This window comes from Geotrypetes seraphini, chromosome 15 (assembly GCF_902459505.1).
Source record: "Geotrypetes seraphini chromosome 15, aGeoSer1.1, whole genome shotgun sequence".
NCBI lineage: Eukaryota > Metazoa > Chordata > Amphibia > Gymnophiona > Dermophiidae > Geotrypetes > Geotrypetes seraphini.
The window spans coordinates 7,064,635-7,084,635 of NC_047098.1; the positions used below are offsets into that span (position 1 = coordinate 7,064,635).

The 20,001-nt window shown below is 43.3% G+C and overlaps 1 protein-coding gene across 6 annotated transcripts in view; it reads right to left on the bottom strand.

Moving 5' to 3' along the window:
- TMCO4 (transmembrane and coiled-coil domains 4) overlaps positions 1 to 20,001 on the bottom strand; it is an 89,413-nt gene that overhangs the window by 49,199 nt on the left and 20,213 nt on the right. For 4 of the 6 annotated variants that reach the window (XM_033922092.1, XM_033922087.1, XM_033922089.1 and 1 more), the window contains exons 6-8: positions 11,230 to 11,327; positions 8,889 to 9,032; positions 2,392 to 2,511 (exon numbers count right to left, since the gene is read on the bottom strand). In XM_033922092.1, coding sequence (XP_033777983.1) covers positions 2,392 to 2,511; positions 8,889 to 9,032; positions 11,230 to 11,327 — 362 coding nt within the window. The remainder of the gene's footprint in view (positions 1 to 2,391; positions 2,512 to 8,888; positions 9,033 to 11,229; positions 11,328 to 20,001) is intronic. The other 2 variants (XM_033922090.1, XM_033922091.1) reach the window with 2 other exon arrangements.

Genomic DNA, 20,001 nt, shown 5'->3' on the forward strand with positions numbered 1-20,001 from the left:
ACAGGAAATGTGTGCTCTAAGAAATCTGAGTAAGTATGCCAGGGCTTTTTAACACATCAAATAAACTGTGAAAGAGAAACAGAAGATCATTTTCCATCACGTTTTACAAGAATGGTAACTGGGGTTTCAGAAATACAAGAACTTTCACTGTGAATTGTTTACTGTCTCAGCTATACTGGCACAATTACAGTTTGAATCTGAGCTGCAAGCGGCAGATGGCCTGTATATGTCACAACATTTCATGGGATACACTCTAACAGTGCTTCATGTGCTTACAAATATTCTACTTGCAGGTTTCTTGTGGGTTGATAATTCACCTACGCAACCGTTCTTCTGCCAACTCAGTGACAAGTGCTCATACTGCTGGCACATCACAGATAAGCTGAAGTCGCAATCCCCTGCTTATGCGATCGCATCTATACTGTGCAAATGATGATGATGCCACTAATATAAGGAGTCCCTGCTCCATTCCTGCAAGCTCCGTCCTCATCTGAACAAGCCTCCAACGCTTTAAAATCCTAAGTAGCAACATTCTAGAGCTCAGATTGTGATGTCATAATGCCTCATTCCACCAATGCCTAAGCTCCGTCCCTCAAACACTTTAAAATCCTAAGTAGCAACATTCTAGAGCTCAGATTGTGATGTCATAATGCCTCATTCCACCAATGCCTAAGCTCCGTCCTCATCTGCACAAGCCTCAAACACTTTAAAATCATAAGTGTTTGAGGCTTGTGTGGTTAAGGCTGAGCTTACAGGAATGGCGCAAGGACAACGACAGCGACAAAATTTGCGGGGATGGGACAGGGAAATTGAGTTCCTACAGGGAAAAATTTGTCCCCATGTCATTCTCTAACCAGGAATAGGTGATTGCTGTATAAATCCCATTCCAATGGCATATGTGCTTTTCTTGCAAATTATGCCTACAGAGTGGGGGCAATTTTTCAAATGCAGGATTTGCAGGGGCTAGCAGGAATTCAGAGTACAAAAGCATCTGTGGACCTTGAACTACTTTTATAACAGCTGCAAAGTATGTGTAAGGAATTCAAAATGAACAATGGAATGCAGAAAGGTGTGCAGGGTCATGCACTGGGGTGCAGAAATCTGAGGGAGAAGGATATGATGAGAGGTGAAGAGTTGGCATGTACCAAGAAGGTAAAAGGGGGCAACATGGGGATATTTAAGCTTGAAAGATATTGATGGTGTACAACAGGCAAATCTTTGTCAATGAAAGTTGTCTGCACTGCCCTGCACTGTCTTTGTTGTAGAAAACAGTCTGTGTTTTGGCAAATAATCAGCCTTCCTCAGCGGTCCCAGATTAAATAATAATTTTTAATAATTTTATTTCTTATATACCGCTATACCATAAGTTCAAAGCGGTTTACAACAAGTTACATACAATGAGAGTAAGAGATGTTTACAACAAGAAGTAAGAGATGTTTACAACAAGATACATACAATGAGTGTATGAGATGGAAGGGGAACAGAAAAAGTACTTTCTGGGATACAAATTGCATATGGAAGAGAACCAAGATGGTTTGAATCAAAAGGAAGTATCTAGTTAGAGAGTGGGGTGCAGGGGAAAAACAATTTGGGTGGAATACCTTTACAAATGGGAAGAAGGATGAGTTAATCTGAAATCAAGAGAATTGGGGATTGGGATGAGGATAGCTGAGGGGGATTGGGCAAGAATTGGGAATTAGAATTTGTTAAAGAGACGGGTCTTCAGTGATTTTCTGAAGTCGGCGTAAGAAGTGGCCTCAAGAATGGGTTTTACGACATGATTTGTGTGGTACCTAATAGCTTGGAATGAACCATTCTGACAAGAAAGTGTTCGGAGTAGACCTTCCAAGCAAAAGAGCTATTAGGTACCATACAACTCTTGTCAATTAATCTGGGACCACTGAGGAAGGCTGATTATTTGCCGAAACACAGACTGTTTAGGGTCCGAGTCTCACTTTCGTGAGCATGTACCATCAGTGAAACATTTTGTACCTAACTATATCCTGTGGTTGCTTTTATTTGGCTTTTAATCTGATAATTTGAATAAACAATATTTCCTGGACAGAGAGGAGGCGAGATGCCAGCTTTGGGAATGATAACAGTATATAAGGAAGTGCAGCTGGGGTGTGGTGAAGCCTAAACAGGAAGTGAAAACTGAAAATTTGTGGGCTGCTAATCCTCGCGTGAATGTTCCTGAAGGAAATTTATATCCGGGCAACGCCGGGTGATCAGCTAGTATTCCATAAAACTAACAGAACAAGCTCCACTGCCCAGGCCACTCATTTCTCATGTAAAAACCCTGGTGCCCTGCTAAAGCAGGTAGTGATTCTGCAGCTTCCCTAGTTCACTCATCTGGTGCCAGTCATTTCTTGGTTTGTGCCCCAGCCTTACCATATTTGCCAGTGCACAGCCATCCAGTGATGGCTATGCAGATGTGAAGCTGTCTGCCCCCTGTCAATGGCAAGAATTCAAACTCTTCAATGGCTCCCACTCGTTTCTTCATTTTGTAACCTCAGGGCAGAGAAAGAACAAGATGGGTTTAGTAGCGTTCTCTACTCATGGCTGAACACAACCATCAAATTTCAAAGTACAATACAGTGCATGTCACCTCATGAAAATAACTAAGCAACAGGTAAACTTTCCAGGGGCAAATGTCAGTCTCCTTCAGCAAACTTCAGGAACAAGACATATAAGCTTGGAGTGGAGTAACCAATAAACAATTACAGCACTGGGCCAGTGGCGTACCTAGGGTATGTGGCACCCGGGGCCCATCATTTTTTGACACCCCCCCCCCTCATGTAAATTTTTTTTTTTTTTTTTTTTTTGCAATAACCATGAAATGGAATAAATGGTCAGAATAGAAACAGGCAGTGAAAATTTTCTTTTTTTTTTTTTTTTTTTTTCCAAAGTATTTTTATTGAGAATGGCAAAAGGTCCAGACAAGCAACCATGGTCTGTACAGAAACTTATACATTATCAAAAAGAACACAGAATGAGAGTAACAGCAACAACAAGCATGAACAAGCCTCTCCCAAGAGAAAATTGCCAATGAGAGGCATAGCAATACACAACAAAAGGCCAAAACTTGGGGCAAGCAAACAAATCCCACCCCAGAACCCACAAGAATAATAAGCCGGACTAGACCCTCAGCCATATTTTATAATGAAAAAAACCCCCACAAGCAACAACACCCAGACCGCTCACCAGACACACCAATCCGCACAACAAGCACCCAAGAAACACCCAGCCACCACCCAGACAAAACTACCAGACACACCTACCCCACCAAGCCCAGACCCAACCCCCCCTCCCCAGAGAGTGCAAGCGCAAAGTGGACCGTGAAAAGGGCAGCTGCAGAAGTGGAAAGCCCCAGATAAGTAGGTTAGCTAAAGAAAGCCCACAGATAGAAGAAATCAGGATAACAGAAGTTCCAACAAATGCTCCCACAGAAAATTTTCTTTTATTGAACCTCATTTATGTAACCATTATTCCAAACATAACATAACATAAATTATGTCTGAATTGTCATGACATCAGAAGTACATATGGAGTAGTTGCAGGTGATGCTTGGGACAGTTCTGATTATGTTAGTTTGGTTTTATGTGTTTTTTTAATAGAAGGGTTTTTATTTCTTTTTTTAAGGTTTTGTAGTTTGTGGTCGAGGTCAATAGGTTGTAGAGTTGGGGGTCAAGTGTTGCAGCTCGAATGGCTAGGAGGTTGTCGAACAGTTTTTTTCTTTTGACGTTTTTGGTTGGAGGGTGTGTGAATGGTGCGTGAGTTCTCCTATGTCTGTTTGAAGTGGATTGAATTATTTAGCTGAAGAAATTAGTTACCCCCCCCCATTCCACACACATTAATTCTCTTCCATTTTTGTTCCCATTATAAAAAAACACTGATAAGTTCCCAGGAAAAAAATACATTAAAATAAGAAGTGAAAACAAAGGCCCCTACAGATGAGAACATAACATAAGAATAGCCTAACTGGGTCACACCAATGGTCCATCATGCCCAGTAGCCCATTCTCATGGTAGCCAATAGTGCTGCCCGATTCAGAGAAAAATATTTCATTCGATCCGATTCACCCTGTTGAATCGATTTTTCGATTAGATTCACTGTTAATGACACCGCTTTTTAAGTTTAAACAAAGTATAACAATAAATTTCACAACAACAATAAATTTCACAAAGTACTTAAAAAAAAAAAAAAATCACATTTTTCCATTAAAGCAGTTCTGGAGACATTTGCTTGAACAGTCTTTTTTCCCAGTCCATAAGCAAGCAATATGAAAAAGATTTCCTTAATTATCTACTCAAACATTTTTGCTATTTACTTTCATTGTACCTATACTATTATTCAGTAGAAAAAATGGACTTAACTGTGCAGGAAATGAATCTCCTCATACACCCACCATATAGTGCAAAAATGTGCAAAGGTCTGTTTTTTTCTTTCGATCACTACATAGCCTAATGCCACACAAGCAGCGCTGTTACAAACATATTCTGAAGGTCAATGCTAAGGTTGACAAAGTTTCCTTCCTTGGACCAGAAGGAGATACTGACAAACCACTGGAAGAGATTCTAAAACAACTACCCAGAAATAACACCCAAAGACCCACTCAGTGTGTGAACCAGTTGAGTGGAGTGGACTAACTGGGGGTGGAAATGGGCCCAGAGTTTGCTCAGCAGAATTTCCCAGACTACCTCTTCCTCTCAACACACTGACATGCTACCACCACCACCAACACTAGGAACACCTCACCGAGTATGCCAGCAATGCTTATAAACTTTATAAAACACATTATTATATTTTCTTATAAAGCATATATTTTAACTGAACTCAGCCTTGCCATTCACAAAAATAGAAAAGTTCCCATTTCAAGCTGTCTCATGTACACTTTTCAAATCTAACATATTGTAATCACAAAACAGAAAATAAAATTATTTTTTCTACCTTTTGTTCTCTGATCAATATTCAAATCTTGTTGGTCCCAGGCTCTTGTTGTCTTGCTTGCCAGGGTCTCCTTTCTCCGTGCTAACCATCCGTCTGCCATCTCTGTTCTCCCCTTCCGTTTCCCTTCCCTCTCCCGGAGATCTGGCATCTTTCCTTTTTTTTGTCTCCATCCACAGATTCACCTTTTCTCAACTCCCCACCACCCCAGGATCCACCATCTCTCCCTTTCTGTTCCCAACTATCCTCCTATCCAGTATCTCTATCCCCCCTCCACACCATCCCCTGTTTCCAAGTTCTCTCCCTTTCTGTTCCTTCCCTCCCTAAATCCCATTATGCACCATCTCTCTCCCACTCCTCTGTTTTTAGACCCATTATTTCTAACCCCCAAAGTCTGGCATATGCATGTATCTTTGAACCCCCCCTTCCCTCTCTCCCTCTGTGTACTTTTACACCAGGACCCCCCCTCCCCCGAAGGTCTGTCCCCCCTCCGAAGGGCTACACCCCACCCCTGAAGACCTGCACCCCCCGAAGGACTTTACCTCCCACCCGAAGGTCTGTCCCCCTCTGAAGGCCTAAACCCCACCCCTGAAGGACTGCACCCCCCCCCCGAAGGCCTGCACTCCCTTGAAGGTCTGCACCCCCCCGAAGGCCTGTCCCACCCCCTTGTAGGCCTGTCCCCCCTTTAAGGCCTGCCTGCCTGCCTTTCCCCCCCTTGAAGGCCTGTCTCCCCCTTGAAGGCCTGCACCCCCCTTGAAGGCCTGCACCCCCCCTTGAAGGCCTGCACCCCCCCTTGAAGGCCTGTCCCCCCCCTTGTAGGCCTGTCCCCCCCCTTGTAGGCCTGTCCCCCCCCCTTGTAGGCCTGTCCCCCCCTTGAAGGCCTGCCTGCCTTTCCCCCCTTGAAGGCCTGCACCCCCCTTGAAGGCCTGCACCCCCCCTTGAAGGCCTGCACCCCCCCTTGAAGGCCTGTCCCCCCCCTTGTAGGCCTGTCCCCCCCCCTTGTAGGCCTGTCCCCCCCCCTTGTAGGCCTGTCCCCCCCTTGAAGGCCTGCCTGCCTTTCCCCCCTTGAAGGCCTGCACCCCCCTTGAAGGCCTGCACCCCCCCTTGAAGGCCTGCACCCCCCCTTGTAGGCCTGTCCCCCCCCCTTGTAGGCCTGTCCCCCCCTTGAAGGCCTGCCTGCCTTTCCCCCCTTGAAGGCCTGCACCCCCTTGAAGGTCTGCACCCCCCCAAAGGCCTACACCCCCCCCCGAAGGTCTGCACCCCCCTGAAGGCCTGCCTGCCCCCCTTGAAGGCCTGCACCCCTTGAATGTCTGCACCCCCCCCCCCCCGAAGGCCTGTCCCCCCTTGAAGGCCTGCCTGCCTGCCTGTCACCCCCTCCCCCTTGAAAGCCTGCTTGCCTGCCCGCCCGCCCCACCCTGAAGGCCTGATGCCCCGACCCACCCCGAAGGACCGCTCGCCCCCCTGGCCTCCCCGCACCACCTATGAACAGCCGCAGCAGGATCGCGAAGTCAGCGTCGGGTACCAGCCCTAAGGGGGTGTTCCCGGCCTTGCCGTTCAGTCCCCCGCCACCCCCGAAGGACCGCTCGCCCCCCTGGCCTCCCCGCACCACCTATGAACAGCCGCAGCAGGATCGCGAAGTCAGCGTCAGCGATCCCTGCTGCTTCCTGCGCCACGGTCCCGCCCCTCCTCTGACGTCAGAGGAGGGGCGGGATCGCGTCGTAGGAAGCAGCGCAGGGATGCTGACGCTGACTTCGCGATCCTGCTGCGGCTGTTCATAGGTGGTGCGGGGAGGCCAGGGGGGCGAGCGGTCCTTCGGGGGTGGCGGGGGACTGAACGGCAAGGCCGGGAACACCCCCTTAGGGCTGGTACCCGGGGCGGCCCGCCCCCCCCGCCCCCCCCTAGGTACGCCACTGCACTGGGCTCCTTATATAGATATGAGGATACCGCTAGGAAGCGCCGACCGAACAGGTGGGTAAGCTCAACAGAGGTGGTTGGAGGTAAGACACAGCGTCAGACCTTCTTAGGAAGGGGCCGGAGATTTGATGTCAAGGGTGGGGTTTAGACTGGTTAAGTTAGAGGAGGTTGACTAGGTGCTGGGGGAGGACAAAGGTGCTTGACTTGGGGGCCAGTGGTTAGTAGTGGTGGTGGTGAGGCTGGATTCTGTGTCTTGACACTGGGGAATTTGTGCAGGGCAGTGCAGAGAACCCACTTGGGGGAAAATGGGGTGGTTTGGGTTGTGATGCAGTAGCGTGTTACTCCAATGTGGCCATGCTACTAGACTGCCAGAAGCGCGACTGCACTTACTAGCTCATCTTGAGTTGCCACACTCTTAAATTCTTACCATGGAGCAATCCAAAGGCATTACAAAATTCTTGATTTTCTTTTCTATTTCTTTCCTGATAACTCTTAACATTCTATTTGCTTTCTTAGCCACTGCTGCACACTGAGCTGAAGGCTTCAACGTATCATCTACGGTGACACCTAGAACCTTTTCCTGGGTGGTGACTCGTAACACAGAACCCAGCATCACATAGCTATAGATTGGGTTCCTCTTTCCCACATGCATCACTTTGCACTTGCTCACTTTAAATGTCATCCGCCATTTGATGCCTAGTCTCCAAGGCCCTGATTCACTAAAGTCAGCGATTGTCGCTAAACTGACGCTCGCTGCTAACCAACCCGATTCACGCGTGTTTTCCCCCCTCGATTGCCCATTTTCCGATCCAGCCATGCAAATTTGTGAAACCCCTTGCAAAATATCCAAGCGACTGCTTCACTAACATTTACTTGGCTATTTTGCATCGGATTTTACGATCCTAAAACCCGACTGCTGTAGACCTGTCGGTAACTGTGAAATGGCACTGATATTTTGCATGTATTATACACGCAAATATCTGTCCCCCCCAAAAGAAATTCCCTACCGCCGGCCCTCCCTGAAGACAATTGCGGGCTTGCCCCCCCCTCCGCTGACAATTTCAGTGACCCACCCGAACCCCAAAAAGATGGCAGGAGGGTTGCCCACTTCCTTCTACCATGAAGGCCTTCCCCCTCCACCCAGAATAAAAAGGGATGCCTACTTCTTCCTGCCCCCCAAAGGTGCCTGCTCGCTCCACAGAGAAAAAAAAATGGCAGGAGGGATGCCCACTCCCTCCTGCCCGCAAATACCTCCCCCATTCCTCCCTCTCCCCGAAAAAAAGGACAGGAGGGATATCCACTCCCTCCTGCCATCGGGCCCCCCTGTCATTGCCCCCCTCCACGTTGGCCCCCTCCTCCTGTACCTTTAAGTTAGGAGCAGGAGGGGTGCCCAGTCAGACCTTCCTGCTCCTTTGGCCTCCTCCTGCGCAATGCGGGCCTTAGGCCCTGCCCCGGTGCATCATGTGATGCACGGGGAGTGGCCTAATGCCCTGATTGACTCAGGCACCTCGGGCTCCTCCCTTGGGAGAGGCCTGAGGCATCTAAGCCAATCAGGGACTTCCTTAGGGAGGAGCTTAAGGAAGTCCCCGATTGGCCAAAACAATGGCCAATTAGGGACTTCCTTAGACTCCTCCCTAAGGAAGTCCCTGATTAGCACAGGCGCCTCCAGCTCCTCCCTGAGGCGCCTGAACCAATCAGGGACTTCCTTAGGGAGTCCAGAGGCATAGGTGGTTATAGTTTATGTTACGAAGTATAACCATTCTTCATGGGAAAAAGTAGATCTTAACATTCCCTTGTTCCTTCTTTTTTCTTCTGCCACCTATTTGGACCTATGAGACTGTATTAGATTAGTGTGATCCACAATACAATACCAACATCCTTAAAAAAAAAGTTATCCTGGTTACACTGCTTTCTTTTTGGTGCCATTCATCATGGCTTTGTGTCTCTTTTCTGTCATTTCTTGTATTTTTACACTTTCTGGAATAAAAAGGCCTACTCTCTTGCTCTACAGCAATGCTTCTTCTTACCGGTCAAGCCAGCACCTGCAGCTCCAAACAGTGATGCCATGATAGCGATTCCAGCTGTGGAGCCGAGTGCTGCTGCTCCAGCACTCCCAATGATAGTGGCAGCTCCAGCAGCAACCAGAGGGGCTGCAAGACCTCCTGTCAGGCCTGAAAAGTAGAATCTCTTCAAAATCAGACTCTCCCAACATAAAGCATGCAATGTGAGCTTGCTTTTGTTGCATAGTAAATGCAAGCAATCCACATGGGCAGATAGACTGAGGGTGGTTTTAAATTATGCATGTTTAATTGGATATTGCACTTTAAATAAACAAACAAAACAGATTTTAGTTTCAAGACTTCAGCCATCTTCTGTAGTTATCACAAAGGACTGAACCCCAAGGCACCGTGTCAGATTAAATCATTCCCAAATTGGAATGATAGCAAAGCTAATTGTTAATGTGCTGTGGACAGACACGTTATACTTCAAGACCACTTATTAAGGTAACTCTATGCCAGGGGTAGGTCAGGTTTTCAGGATATCCACAATAAATATGCATGAGACAGATTTGTATCTCAAGGAGGCAGTGCATGCAAATCTATCTCATGCATATTTATTGTGGATATCCTGAAAACCTGACCTGCCTGTGGCTCTCGAGGACCGGAATTGCCTACCCCTGCTCTATGCAAAGTCTATTCATTTCAGCAAGATGAATGGAGAACCTCTGTTTATCCACAAGACCCCCTTTATAAAATCAATTGCACAAACAGTGGGATCCAATCTCCATGCCATCTGTGGCTCCCACTTCATCTGGCCACTGGCTCCCTGCCTCAAAATTGCTGGATGCTTCTACACTTCTCTTCCACTTCCTATTGTATATATTTGTTTGCACAAAGATAAACCTAAGCGGACGGATGGACAAACAAATAGACTATCCCTTGATAACAGGTGACTTCACTTTTAACAAAATGAAGTAGACTGATGTGATTAACCCAAAAATTGGTTTTGGCTCCCTAGTTCTTCCTTGCTCTTTCTGAGCTTTTATTACAACTGTTCAGAGATTTCTCCCCTCCTCCTCCCCACCCTCCATTTCAAGAATTCCACCCTTCCACTGTTCCTAATCCGGTCATTGCACTGATAGTTCTGAGACAGAGTGTAATGTATCAGGAATTCTTCTGAAGCTCTGTATTAGAGAATGACATGAGGACAAATTTTTTTCCATATCCGCGGGAACTCAATTTCCCGTCCCCGCAAGTTATTTTCCTGTCCCTGCCCTATAAGCTCCGGCCTCATCTGCACAAGCCTCAAACCCTTTAAAATCCTAAGTAGCAACATTCTAGAGCTCAGATTGTGATGTCATAATGCCTCATTCCACCAATGCCTAAGCTCCGTCCCTCAAACACTTTAAAATCCTAAGTATCAACATTCTAGAGCTCAGAGTGTGATGTCATAATGCCTCATTCCACCAATGCCTAAACTCCGTCCTCGTCTGCACAAGCCTCAAATGCTTTAAAATCATAAGTGTCTGAGGCTTGTGTGGTAAGGAAGAGCTTACAGGAATGAGGCAGGAACATGAACAGTGACAAAATTTGTTGGGACGGGACGTGGAAATTGAGTTCCCATGGGGACGGGGAAAAATTTGTCCCCTTGTCATTCTCTACTCTGAATCCTAGATTCTACATTTGGTTAGAAGGTATCACCTTTAATTAGGATCATCCCCTCAACCAATGGGCTGTAAATGCTATCTCCGCTCTATTTCCATCCCACCAAGTGTGTGGAAGACCCGACCAAAGAGCTGAATTTGGGTCTGCTTTCATCTATACTCTACATCCCCACAAAGTATTTTAGTTATTTCTTTGCAGATACATTCAGCAATGAAGACTATAAACTTGAACAAGGGGTCATGGACTGAAACTGAGGGGCACCAGGCCCAGGACAAATATCAGAAAGTTCTGTTTCTCTCAGCGAGTGGTGGACGCTTGGAATGCTCTCCCGGAGGAGGTTGTGTCGGAGACCACCATTCCAGGATTCAAGGGCAAGTTGGATGCACAGCTTCTTGCAAAACATATTGAGGGGTACGGGTAAACAGGGTCTTTGGCAGGGAACATCAGGATTGGCTTCTGCGTGTGCGGGTCGCCGGACAGGATGGACCTAGGTTCTGATCCGGAGAATGGCATTTCTTATGTTCAATAATGCAAATAAAAGTCTGAGCCAGAATGTTTTTTTGTTTTTAAAGGATAAAAAGTAGATCTATCAAACCCGATTCCCACTAATGTTACGATTGCATTGTACTTTTCAATTGAGCTCTCATTATGCCCATCACTTATGTGGATTTTGGGTTTCAACTCAAATTGAATTGTCGCTTACCTATGACAGTACCGCCCCCTACAGTTGCCAGGCCAATTAAGAAATATCTCTTTAGCTTCTTCCTTGTTTCTTTTTTCTTTCTAGATGCTTCCGCAGACCTGTGAGAAAATAAAAGCTAATTGCAACAGAAATGGCTTTGTTTTCGGTTTCAAAGGCTGAAATTAAACTACATTTCTGTCACCTTCCATGCCATTCAAGAATAGCTCCTTATTATCAAACTTTGCTACCTTGACAAAAAGCATTTTTTAAATAAAAGTTCAGTAATAATTAAGACTAGAGGAAAAGTCTTTTGGGTTATCAACCTCTTTAATTTCTCTTCCATTCGCTCTGCTATCATAATCCAATGCCATGCGATCCATGGACTATTTCTCAACTAAAAGGGGACTCATCCAGGTAACAAATTCTGCAGCTTAAGAAAATGATAAATTTAGTTAGGTATTCTGGGACATTTTTCAGAGAAAAGGAAGACTAAAAGAATCACACAGGACAGAAACAAAAGAGAGACCACAATACTGTAGGCTTGGACTCTTATAGCTCACTGCCGATGAGTGATATCTGAACCTCAGCACCCCTCCCCCCCCAAGAAGATAGACCAAAAAAAGGAAGACAAACCAACAAAAGTACCAAAAAGAAGAGAAAAAGGAAGAAAATAGAGAGAAAAGAAAAAAAGGAGGAAAATTGTGTCCTTAATTTTATTTGTAACCACTTAGATCTGTGATATGCGGACTGATGAGAATTTCTGCTATGGTAAATTTTGCCCAGGGTTTGGTTTATAAAATAAAATTTTTAAAAAATCCATACATTTCCTTTAGCTTAGGGAACTCAACATTATAGAAGACAGAGAAAAGGTTGCCATACTTACACAAAATATCCATCCTTAACAGGATAGCAGATAAAACAAAAATAATAAGAACATCTTATTTACTTAAAGCATATATATGTATGTACAAATGAAAGCTCACAGGTACTGGGCACAGCATACCAGACTTTCTGCTTAACTAAACAAGATCAGTTTTCCTACTTCAGAGAGGATGGCATCAATATTTTATAAATACATAAATTGGTTTGAGATACTCAAGGCCAACGCTAATGGCCAAGTATGACCATGGTTTTGTATTTTTTCCCCAATCAGCTGGTGACAGCGCCTCTCCTTCTCTCCGGTCCTCTTCCCTGCTGGCACCACCCACTAGCGGCTCAGGGCCCCTTCTGGAGGGTCTTTGCACATGTGCAAACATTGACACGATGACATCTCGCATGCGCGTAACGTCATCAAAGTAACATCCGTGCAATTCTGGATGCCTCAAAGCCACAGCCACTACGTTTAGTGTGACGCAGCTTGACAAAGTTGGTGGGACGCTGTTCCAAAGCATACTGAAGTCTCAACACCCGCCCACCTTACCTGATCAAAATAGCCACCCCACCCCAAATCTTAGTGCACTCCCTAATCCTATCTTCACTAGACTACTGTAATGGAACACTAGTTCTTTGCTCTATCGCATCTACTAGTTCAAAATGCAGCAGTAAGCCTCATATACAGAACATAAGAGTTGCCGCTGCTGGGTCAGACCGGTGGTCCATCCTGCCCAGCAGTCCGCTCATGCGGTGGCCCCCAGGTCAAAGACCAGTGCTCTAAATGAGTCCAGCCTCACCTGCGTATGTCCTAGTTTAGCAGGAACTTGTCCAGCTTAGTCTTGAAACCCTGGAGGGTGTTTTCCCCTACAACAGCCTCCGGAAGAGCATTCCAGCTCGCAACCACTCTCTGGGTGAAGAAGAACTTCCTTAAGTTTGTACGGAATCTATCCCCTTTCAACTTTAGAGACTGCCCTCTTGTTATCTCTACCTTGAAGAGTGTGAACAGTCTGTCTTTATCTACTAAGTCTATTCCCTTCAGTATTTTGAATGTAACATAGTAGATGACGGCAGATAAAGACCCGAATGGTCCATCCAGTCTGCCCAACCCGATTCAATTTAAATTTTTAAATTTTTTCTTCTTAGCTATTTCTGGGCAAGAATCCAAAGCTTTACCCGGTACTGTGCTTGGGTTCCAACTGCCGAAATCTCTGTTAAGACTTACTCCAGCCCATGTATGAATGAGTAAGTCGGATGGTAAATTTCCCCCTAAATGTTGCAGGTCCTACCACGTTTCAACTGACTTGACTAAATTATGGATCTCTTGTTCATTCTACCAACAGCATAGCTATGAGTTTCAAGTTCAAGTTTATTCATGGCTTGATATACCGACCATCACATGTATCTGGGCGGTTTACAACATTAAAAATTAGAAAGGTCTAATATAATTTTTGATTTAGGTGAGGTAAAACAAAAAGGAGGTAAACCTAAAACTATGATAAACTAGGACTGATTGGAAACAAGAGGTTTGGGGGATAGGGAAGTTTTAATTACAATCATAAATAAAAATAAAATGAAGGATAGGGGAAAGGGGAGTAACGAGAGGGAAGTAGGGATGTCGCTTATTAAAAAAGCTTTTTTTTTATCCCCCCTCCCCACACACTTATTGGTAGGCATCTTTAAAAATAAATGTTTTGAGATTTGTTTTAAATTTACTTAAGGAATTGTCATTGCGAAGATAAAATGGCATTGCGTTCCAGAGCAAGGGAGCAACTACTGAGAAAATGAAGATACTGTCAGTAGGTTTTGATTCGTAGATCTAAGGACCCTAGAAGGGGTATGTGGAATGAGATATTTATCTAGGAAGCTAGGGAGGTGAGAGGTCGTGATTTTAAAAGTTAGAAGGAGAATTTTATATGTAGTTCGGTGAGAGTTATGCAAACAGCCTGTATTAAGTCAACAAAGATTATTTAGATTTTAAGTTGTCCTTGGCTACTGGAATCTACATAGTCAGCTCTGCTGCTAAGCACAGAGTAGGCGCTTTAATCTACAAGAGCTGCAGTTGAACTTTGACTTTTAATAATAGTTCCTACTCGAGATTCTGGAAACACCCAGGTCACCTTCTCAATTGAGTGCAAAATCAAACAACACTAAAGATCCCAACTAAAAGTTCCTGCGATAGTCACAATACAAAAAATATTTCAGCAATTGAACAATGAAATGCCGAATAAAGGATTCAAAAAGGCACCAATAAGAGTTAAAAGAACAAAGAAATTACACACAGCACTAATGAATCTTACTTTCCGAGATGTGCACATGAATGGACCAGATCCAGAAAACATAGACATATGATGGCAGATAAGCACATAAGCATCGCCTCTGCTGAGTCAGACTTTAGGTCCATCGTGCTCAGCAGTCAGCTCCCGCGGCGGCCCCCCAGGTCAATGACCTGTAAGTGATCTTTTACTTACCATTGTCCTGTTTAGTATTCCTCTAATTGTACCCTTCAATCCCCTTTTCCTTCAGGAACTTATCCAACCCCTTTTTGAAACCCAAAATTGTACTCTGCTCTACCACCTCCTCTGGAAGCGCATTCCAGGTGTCCACCACCCTCTGAGTGAAGAACTTCCTAGCATTTGTTCTGAATCTGTCTCCCTTCAATTTTTTTGAGTGCCCTCTTGTTCTTGTTGCCCCCGCCAGTCTGAAGAATCTGTCCCTCTCTACCTTCTCTATACCCTTCATGATCTTGTAAGTTTCTATCATGTCCCCTCTAAGCTTCTGCTTTTCCAGGGAAAAGAGCCCCAGCTTCTTTAGCCTCTCATCATATGAAAGGTTTTAAATGCCCTTAATCATTTTTGTTGCTCTTCTCTGGACCCTCTCTAGTATTGCCATATCCTTCTTAAGGTACGGCGACCAGTCAAATGGCCCATCCACCCAGTCTGCTCATCCTCAGCATCCACTATCTACTATTCTCCCTGAAAACTCCCTCCCACAGGCCTGTCCCACACTTTCTATTCTACCCTTTCTGTAAAAAAAGTATTTTCTCAGATTACTCCTGAGCCTATAATCTCTTAACTTCATACCATGTCCTCTCAGTCTGGAGTTTTCTTTCATTTGAAAAAGGCTCACCTCCTGTACATTAATGCCTCGGAGATATTTAAACGGTTCAATCATATTCCCTCTTTCCTGCTTTTCTTTCAGAGTATCAAAAAACCCCCACCTTAGTATAAACACCTCCAGTAGAAAAACACTTGTATCTCAGTTCTCTCCAAATAACTACTCTTCCTTCACTCGTTTCATTGCTGACATGGGCAAGGCTTTGAACCTGGACCTCCGGTCGGAGTCTCATTATTCCCAGGAATTCCTGGTGGAGATGGGGGTTACTCATCCGCCCTGTGAGGCGCTACGCTTGCCTCTGCACCAGGTTCTCTGGCAAACTTTCCTGCGGAACCTGGAGACCCCTTATGTGGTCCCGGCTATTCCCTCCAAGTTGGAGTCCCACTACCGGACGATCCCAGTTAGGAGGTTCGAAAGTTCTCAGCTTTCTCACCAATCCTTGGTGGTTGAATCTTCCTTGAAGAAATTTGTTTGACAAATTTGTTTAAACTTCCTCAAACGATTTCCTCTACGTCTACTTGCATGCTCCTATCTCCTGATATATATAATTATGTTATACGCCTGCTAGTTTACTCCTACTTCATGCTCACGATGTAACCGCTGCATTCATGCAGCCTCTCTTGTTGTAAACCGTCTTGAACTGAAAGGAATAAATAAAGCTATTATTATTAACCCAGTCAGTCACTTCAGGGGCCATACTGAAGGCACACCGTTTATCTACCAGTCATCTATGTGGAACTGTGTCAAAGAATCTGCTAAAATCCAAGTACACCACATCTAGCGCACCTTCCATATCCAACTGTTTTGTCAATGATTCGAAGAAATCAATCAGATTTATAGGACATGACTTGTCTCTAGTAAAATCATGCTGCCTAGGGCCCTGTAATCCATTCAATTCTAAAAATCTCACAATCCTCTGCTTAACTACATCCATTCATTATTTTCTCGACCATCACAAAACTACTTTATTAATTTCACTAGATCTTTCCGCAGCATTTGATACAATTGATCATAAACTTCTCATAAACCGACTTCAATCTATTGGGATCACGGATCAAATTCTTTCTTGGTTTAATTCTTATTTTACAGATCGCTCTTCATCTGTTTTCTTTAAAGAATCTATATCTAATCCTATTTCATCCACTTTCGGTGTTCCTCAAGGGTCTATTCTTTCTCCTCTACTATTTAATATCTTTCTAGCACCACTCCTTACATTGTGCCAATCTATAGGTTTTCAAGTTTTCGGATACGCTGACGATATTCAGCTGTTACACCCTGTAGATACGGATAATATTTCAGATATACATGAGATTAGTAAGAAACTCGATCAAGTTCAGGATTGGCTGAATACTAATAAACTGGCCCTTAATATAAAAAAAACAAATTTGATGATTTTTCCTTGGAAGGATAATCCCACACTGGTCACCCCTATTACTATAAGAAATATTCCTTTACAGATAGTCAATAAAACGAAAATATTAGGAGTAATTATTGATTCCAAATTAAACTTTCATGACCATATAAGTTATATTGTTAAAACTTCATTTTACAGATTACGACAAATTAGATCCATTTCAAAATTTCTGAATGCACAATCTTTAAACATTCTTATCCACTCATTAATCATATCAAAAATAGATTATTGTAATTCTCTTTTTAGAGGTATTGCTTTAAATGAAATCAAACGTTTACAAATAATACAGAATGTCTCTATAAAACTCATTACAAAATCTAAAAAATTTGATCATGTTACTCCCCTACTTGAAAAAGCACATTGGCTACCTGTCATCCATAGAATAACTTATAAAATCTGTTTACTTACATTTAAAACACTATTATATAAGACTCCTGCTTTTATTCATAAACTTTTAATACCTTACCATCCTACTAGAACATTAAGATCTACTGATCAAAATTTATTAACAATACCTTCATTGAAATTGATCAATACAAGGCGACAATTTATATTTTCCATAACAGCCCCTCAAACCTGGAATGCTCTTCCAATTTTTATACGGAACGAACAAGATTTAGTAAAATTCAAGTCATTATTAAAAACATTTCTTTTTAATGATGCTTTTAATTCCTGATTTAATGATGCTTTTAATTCCTGACTTTTTAGTTATTATTTTTCCTAATGTGTTTTCCTATGTTTAATCTTTTATATAACGAATGTATTTCATAACCCCATTTTTACCCAATGTAGTTTAATAAGTTTTAACCTTTGTAAGAATTGTAAATCCCTATGTTTGGTTTGTCTGTTTGTTTGCTCTCTTTTAACTAAATTTGGATTTGTACATCGCTTTGAATTAGAGAAAGCGATTAATCAAGAATAAATAAAAAACTTGAAACTTGAAAAACTTAAGAAGTATTTCCATCAGTTTACTCACCACTGAGGTCAAACTAACAAGCCTGTAATTCCCAACTTCCTTCCTTCCTTCTGCTTTTGTGAAAAGGGACCACATCTGCCCTTCTCCAGTCCTCCAGGACCATTCTAGACCCTAGTGTTGAAAAGGTCAGCCAACAGAGCTGCCAAAACCTCTCTGAGTTCTTTGAATACCCTCGGATGCATCCCATCAAGATCTCCAGCTGAGACAGCATTTTTCTTATTTGGGAATATATTGAATACACAAAGAAGACTCAGTGGCAAGTATACTTCCATGGCTCAGAATTGTATTCCATTTACAATGGAAGATGAAGGTAAGTCAAGTTCATCTCTTTATTCCTGCCACTGTCATCAAAACAAGGACAGGACATGGCACACCATGACAGTCAGTCAATCACCTGATTCGTGATAGTATCAAGAGGAAAAAGGCTTTTTTCCAACAAGATTATACACTAGTTACTGCACGCAAGACAGGGGTTTTATTGTAGAAGTATTGCTTTTATTGTTTTATTGGAAATCATATCTAATTGCTTCCACTTTCTTTATTGCAAAAACTCTAACGTTTCCTAGAGACACAGGGAAATATTGTAAAAATAGCCCAACTGATGTTTCTGCAAATAAGAGGCTTGTACAATCTCCGACTCAAAAACTATTTGTCATCTATAAGGTTTAAAATGTTATATCCAGCCTTAAAAATAAGCAATTTTTTTCAACCTTTTAGGATAGATCCCTTCAAATGAGCAACAGAATCTTAACGTTTGGGCTTATTGCAAGAATGCTCACAGCTTTTTCTCCATTTACATGGATAAATTTTAAAACCAACAAAGAGAAGCACTGGAGATATCAAATCCAACCTGTGGTCACAAATCCTTTAGTTGCAGTTTGTATCAAAGTTTTATAACAAGTCTTAAAACGAGCAAAGTTCCAAAAGACAAAGTCCCAACTAAGATCTAAGTTTCGGCAATACCATCGCCTTCTCAGGTATTATGGTATTATGAACTTGCAAAGTGCTGAGAACTGTGAGTCTCTTCGTCCAAAAAGAAGCGGCCAAAGTGGTATCGCCGAAACCATTCTGAGCTCCCCTGGGAGAACGGTACAGAAAATTGAATAAATAAATGTTTCAAGGGGCCTGGTATGGGCTTGGTGTGGATGGACATTTAAAATATACACGTGTTTCCCATTTTAAAAGGGGAATACTTGGATATTTAAAAAAAAAATTCCATGTTGGCATTTGCAGCGCCTCCAAATAACTTGTATACCTGTTTGTAATTCACCCTTGAACTCAGATTTGGGAAGGTGACTAAAATCTCACATCTAATCTCAGCCCAAATCTGACTCATGCAAAGTGTGAACAAACTGCTTGTTCCTGGGATTTAGAGAAGCAAAGTGAGGGGGTAGCTGTGTTTATCCTTCTTGCCTTAAAAAATACATCTAAAATATTAAAAATCTGAAGTGTTGTACTTGGCTCCAAGTATATAGCTGCAGGTTTACAAAATCTGGCAGTTAAATGGGTATTTGTGAAGCCACTTTTTTTGCGCACTTAATTTTTCTGTCAGCAAATACACACGTACTCCTGCCATGTCCACGTACTCCTGCCATGTCCACGTACTCCTGCCATGTCCACGTACTCCTGCTATGTCCACGTACTCCTGCCATGTCCACGTACTCCTGCTATGTCCACGTGCTCCTACCAAGTTCCACAAACCCTGAACACCTCAACTTGAACATCTCTTTTCTGACTTAGGCGTTCTAAGCAAAATGGGGTTTCACGGATCATCATTGCACCCCATGGTCCTTATGGGTCATCGGAGCCCGTGGTGGGAACACTCTTCCTTGCTTTACAGATGCTAATTAGTTTTTATTTTCATTTTACTGTTAATTACTACATAGGATAAACCTTTAGATAATTTGAAGAAGGTCAACCTTGATGATCAGCATCTTCCTTCCAATCTACCCAACTACATGACTAGAACAAGCCTCAATGCCATTACCTGTGGCAAGAAATAATCATTAGATTTCAAGGCCTACTGTCTTTCATCCACAAAAGTCAAAATTCCAACTCCTTTGCTTGTAGTCCATATAGCAAGTTTTAAAGGAGATGTTCTGACTTCTTCTGCAGCTTGCCTTCAACAGGGAATGCAGTCAGCTATAAATAACTAGGCATCTGGACTCCTAGACAAGGAAGCAGCCAATTTTCGCAGGTAGACTATTGCCATAACTCAAAGTAATAAGTGATTCTAGCCAGTTTCTCAATTGCCTTCTACTGCACAGAAGCCAAGTAGAACAATAAAATCTATTTACACCATGTTAGTTACTGATATCATTCAGATTGCTGTGTCCAAACAGTGCTAGGTGAATGTTAGCAAATATAAAACGTCAGCATGCACAGTGGACTGCACGGTCAGTTAACTTTAACGTGT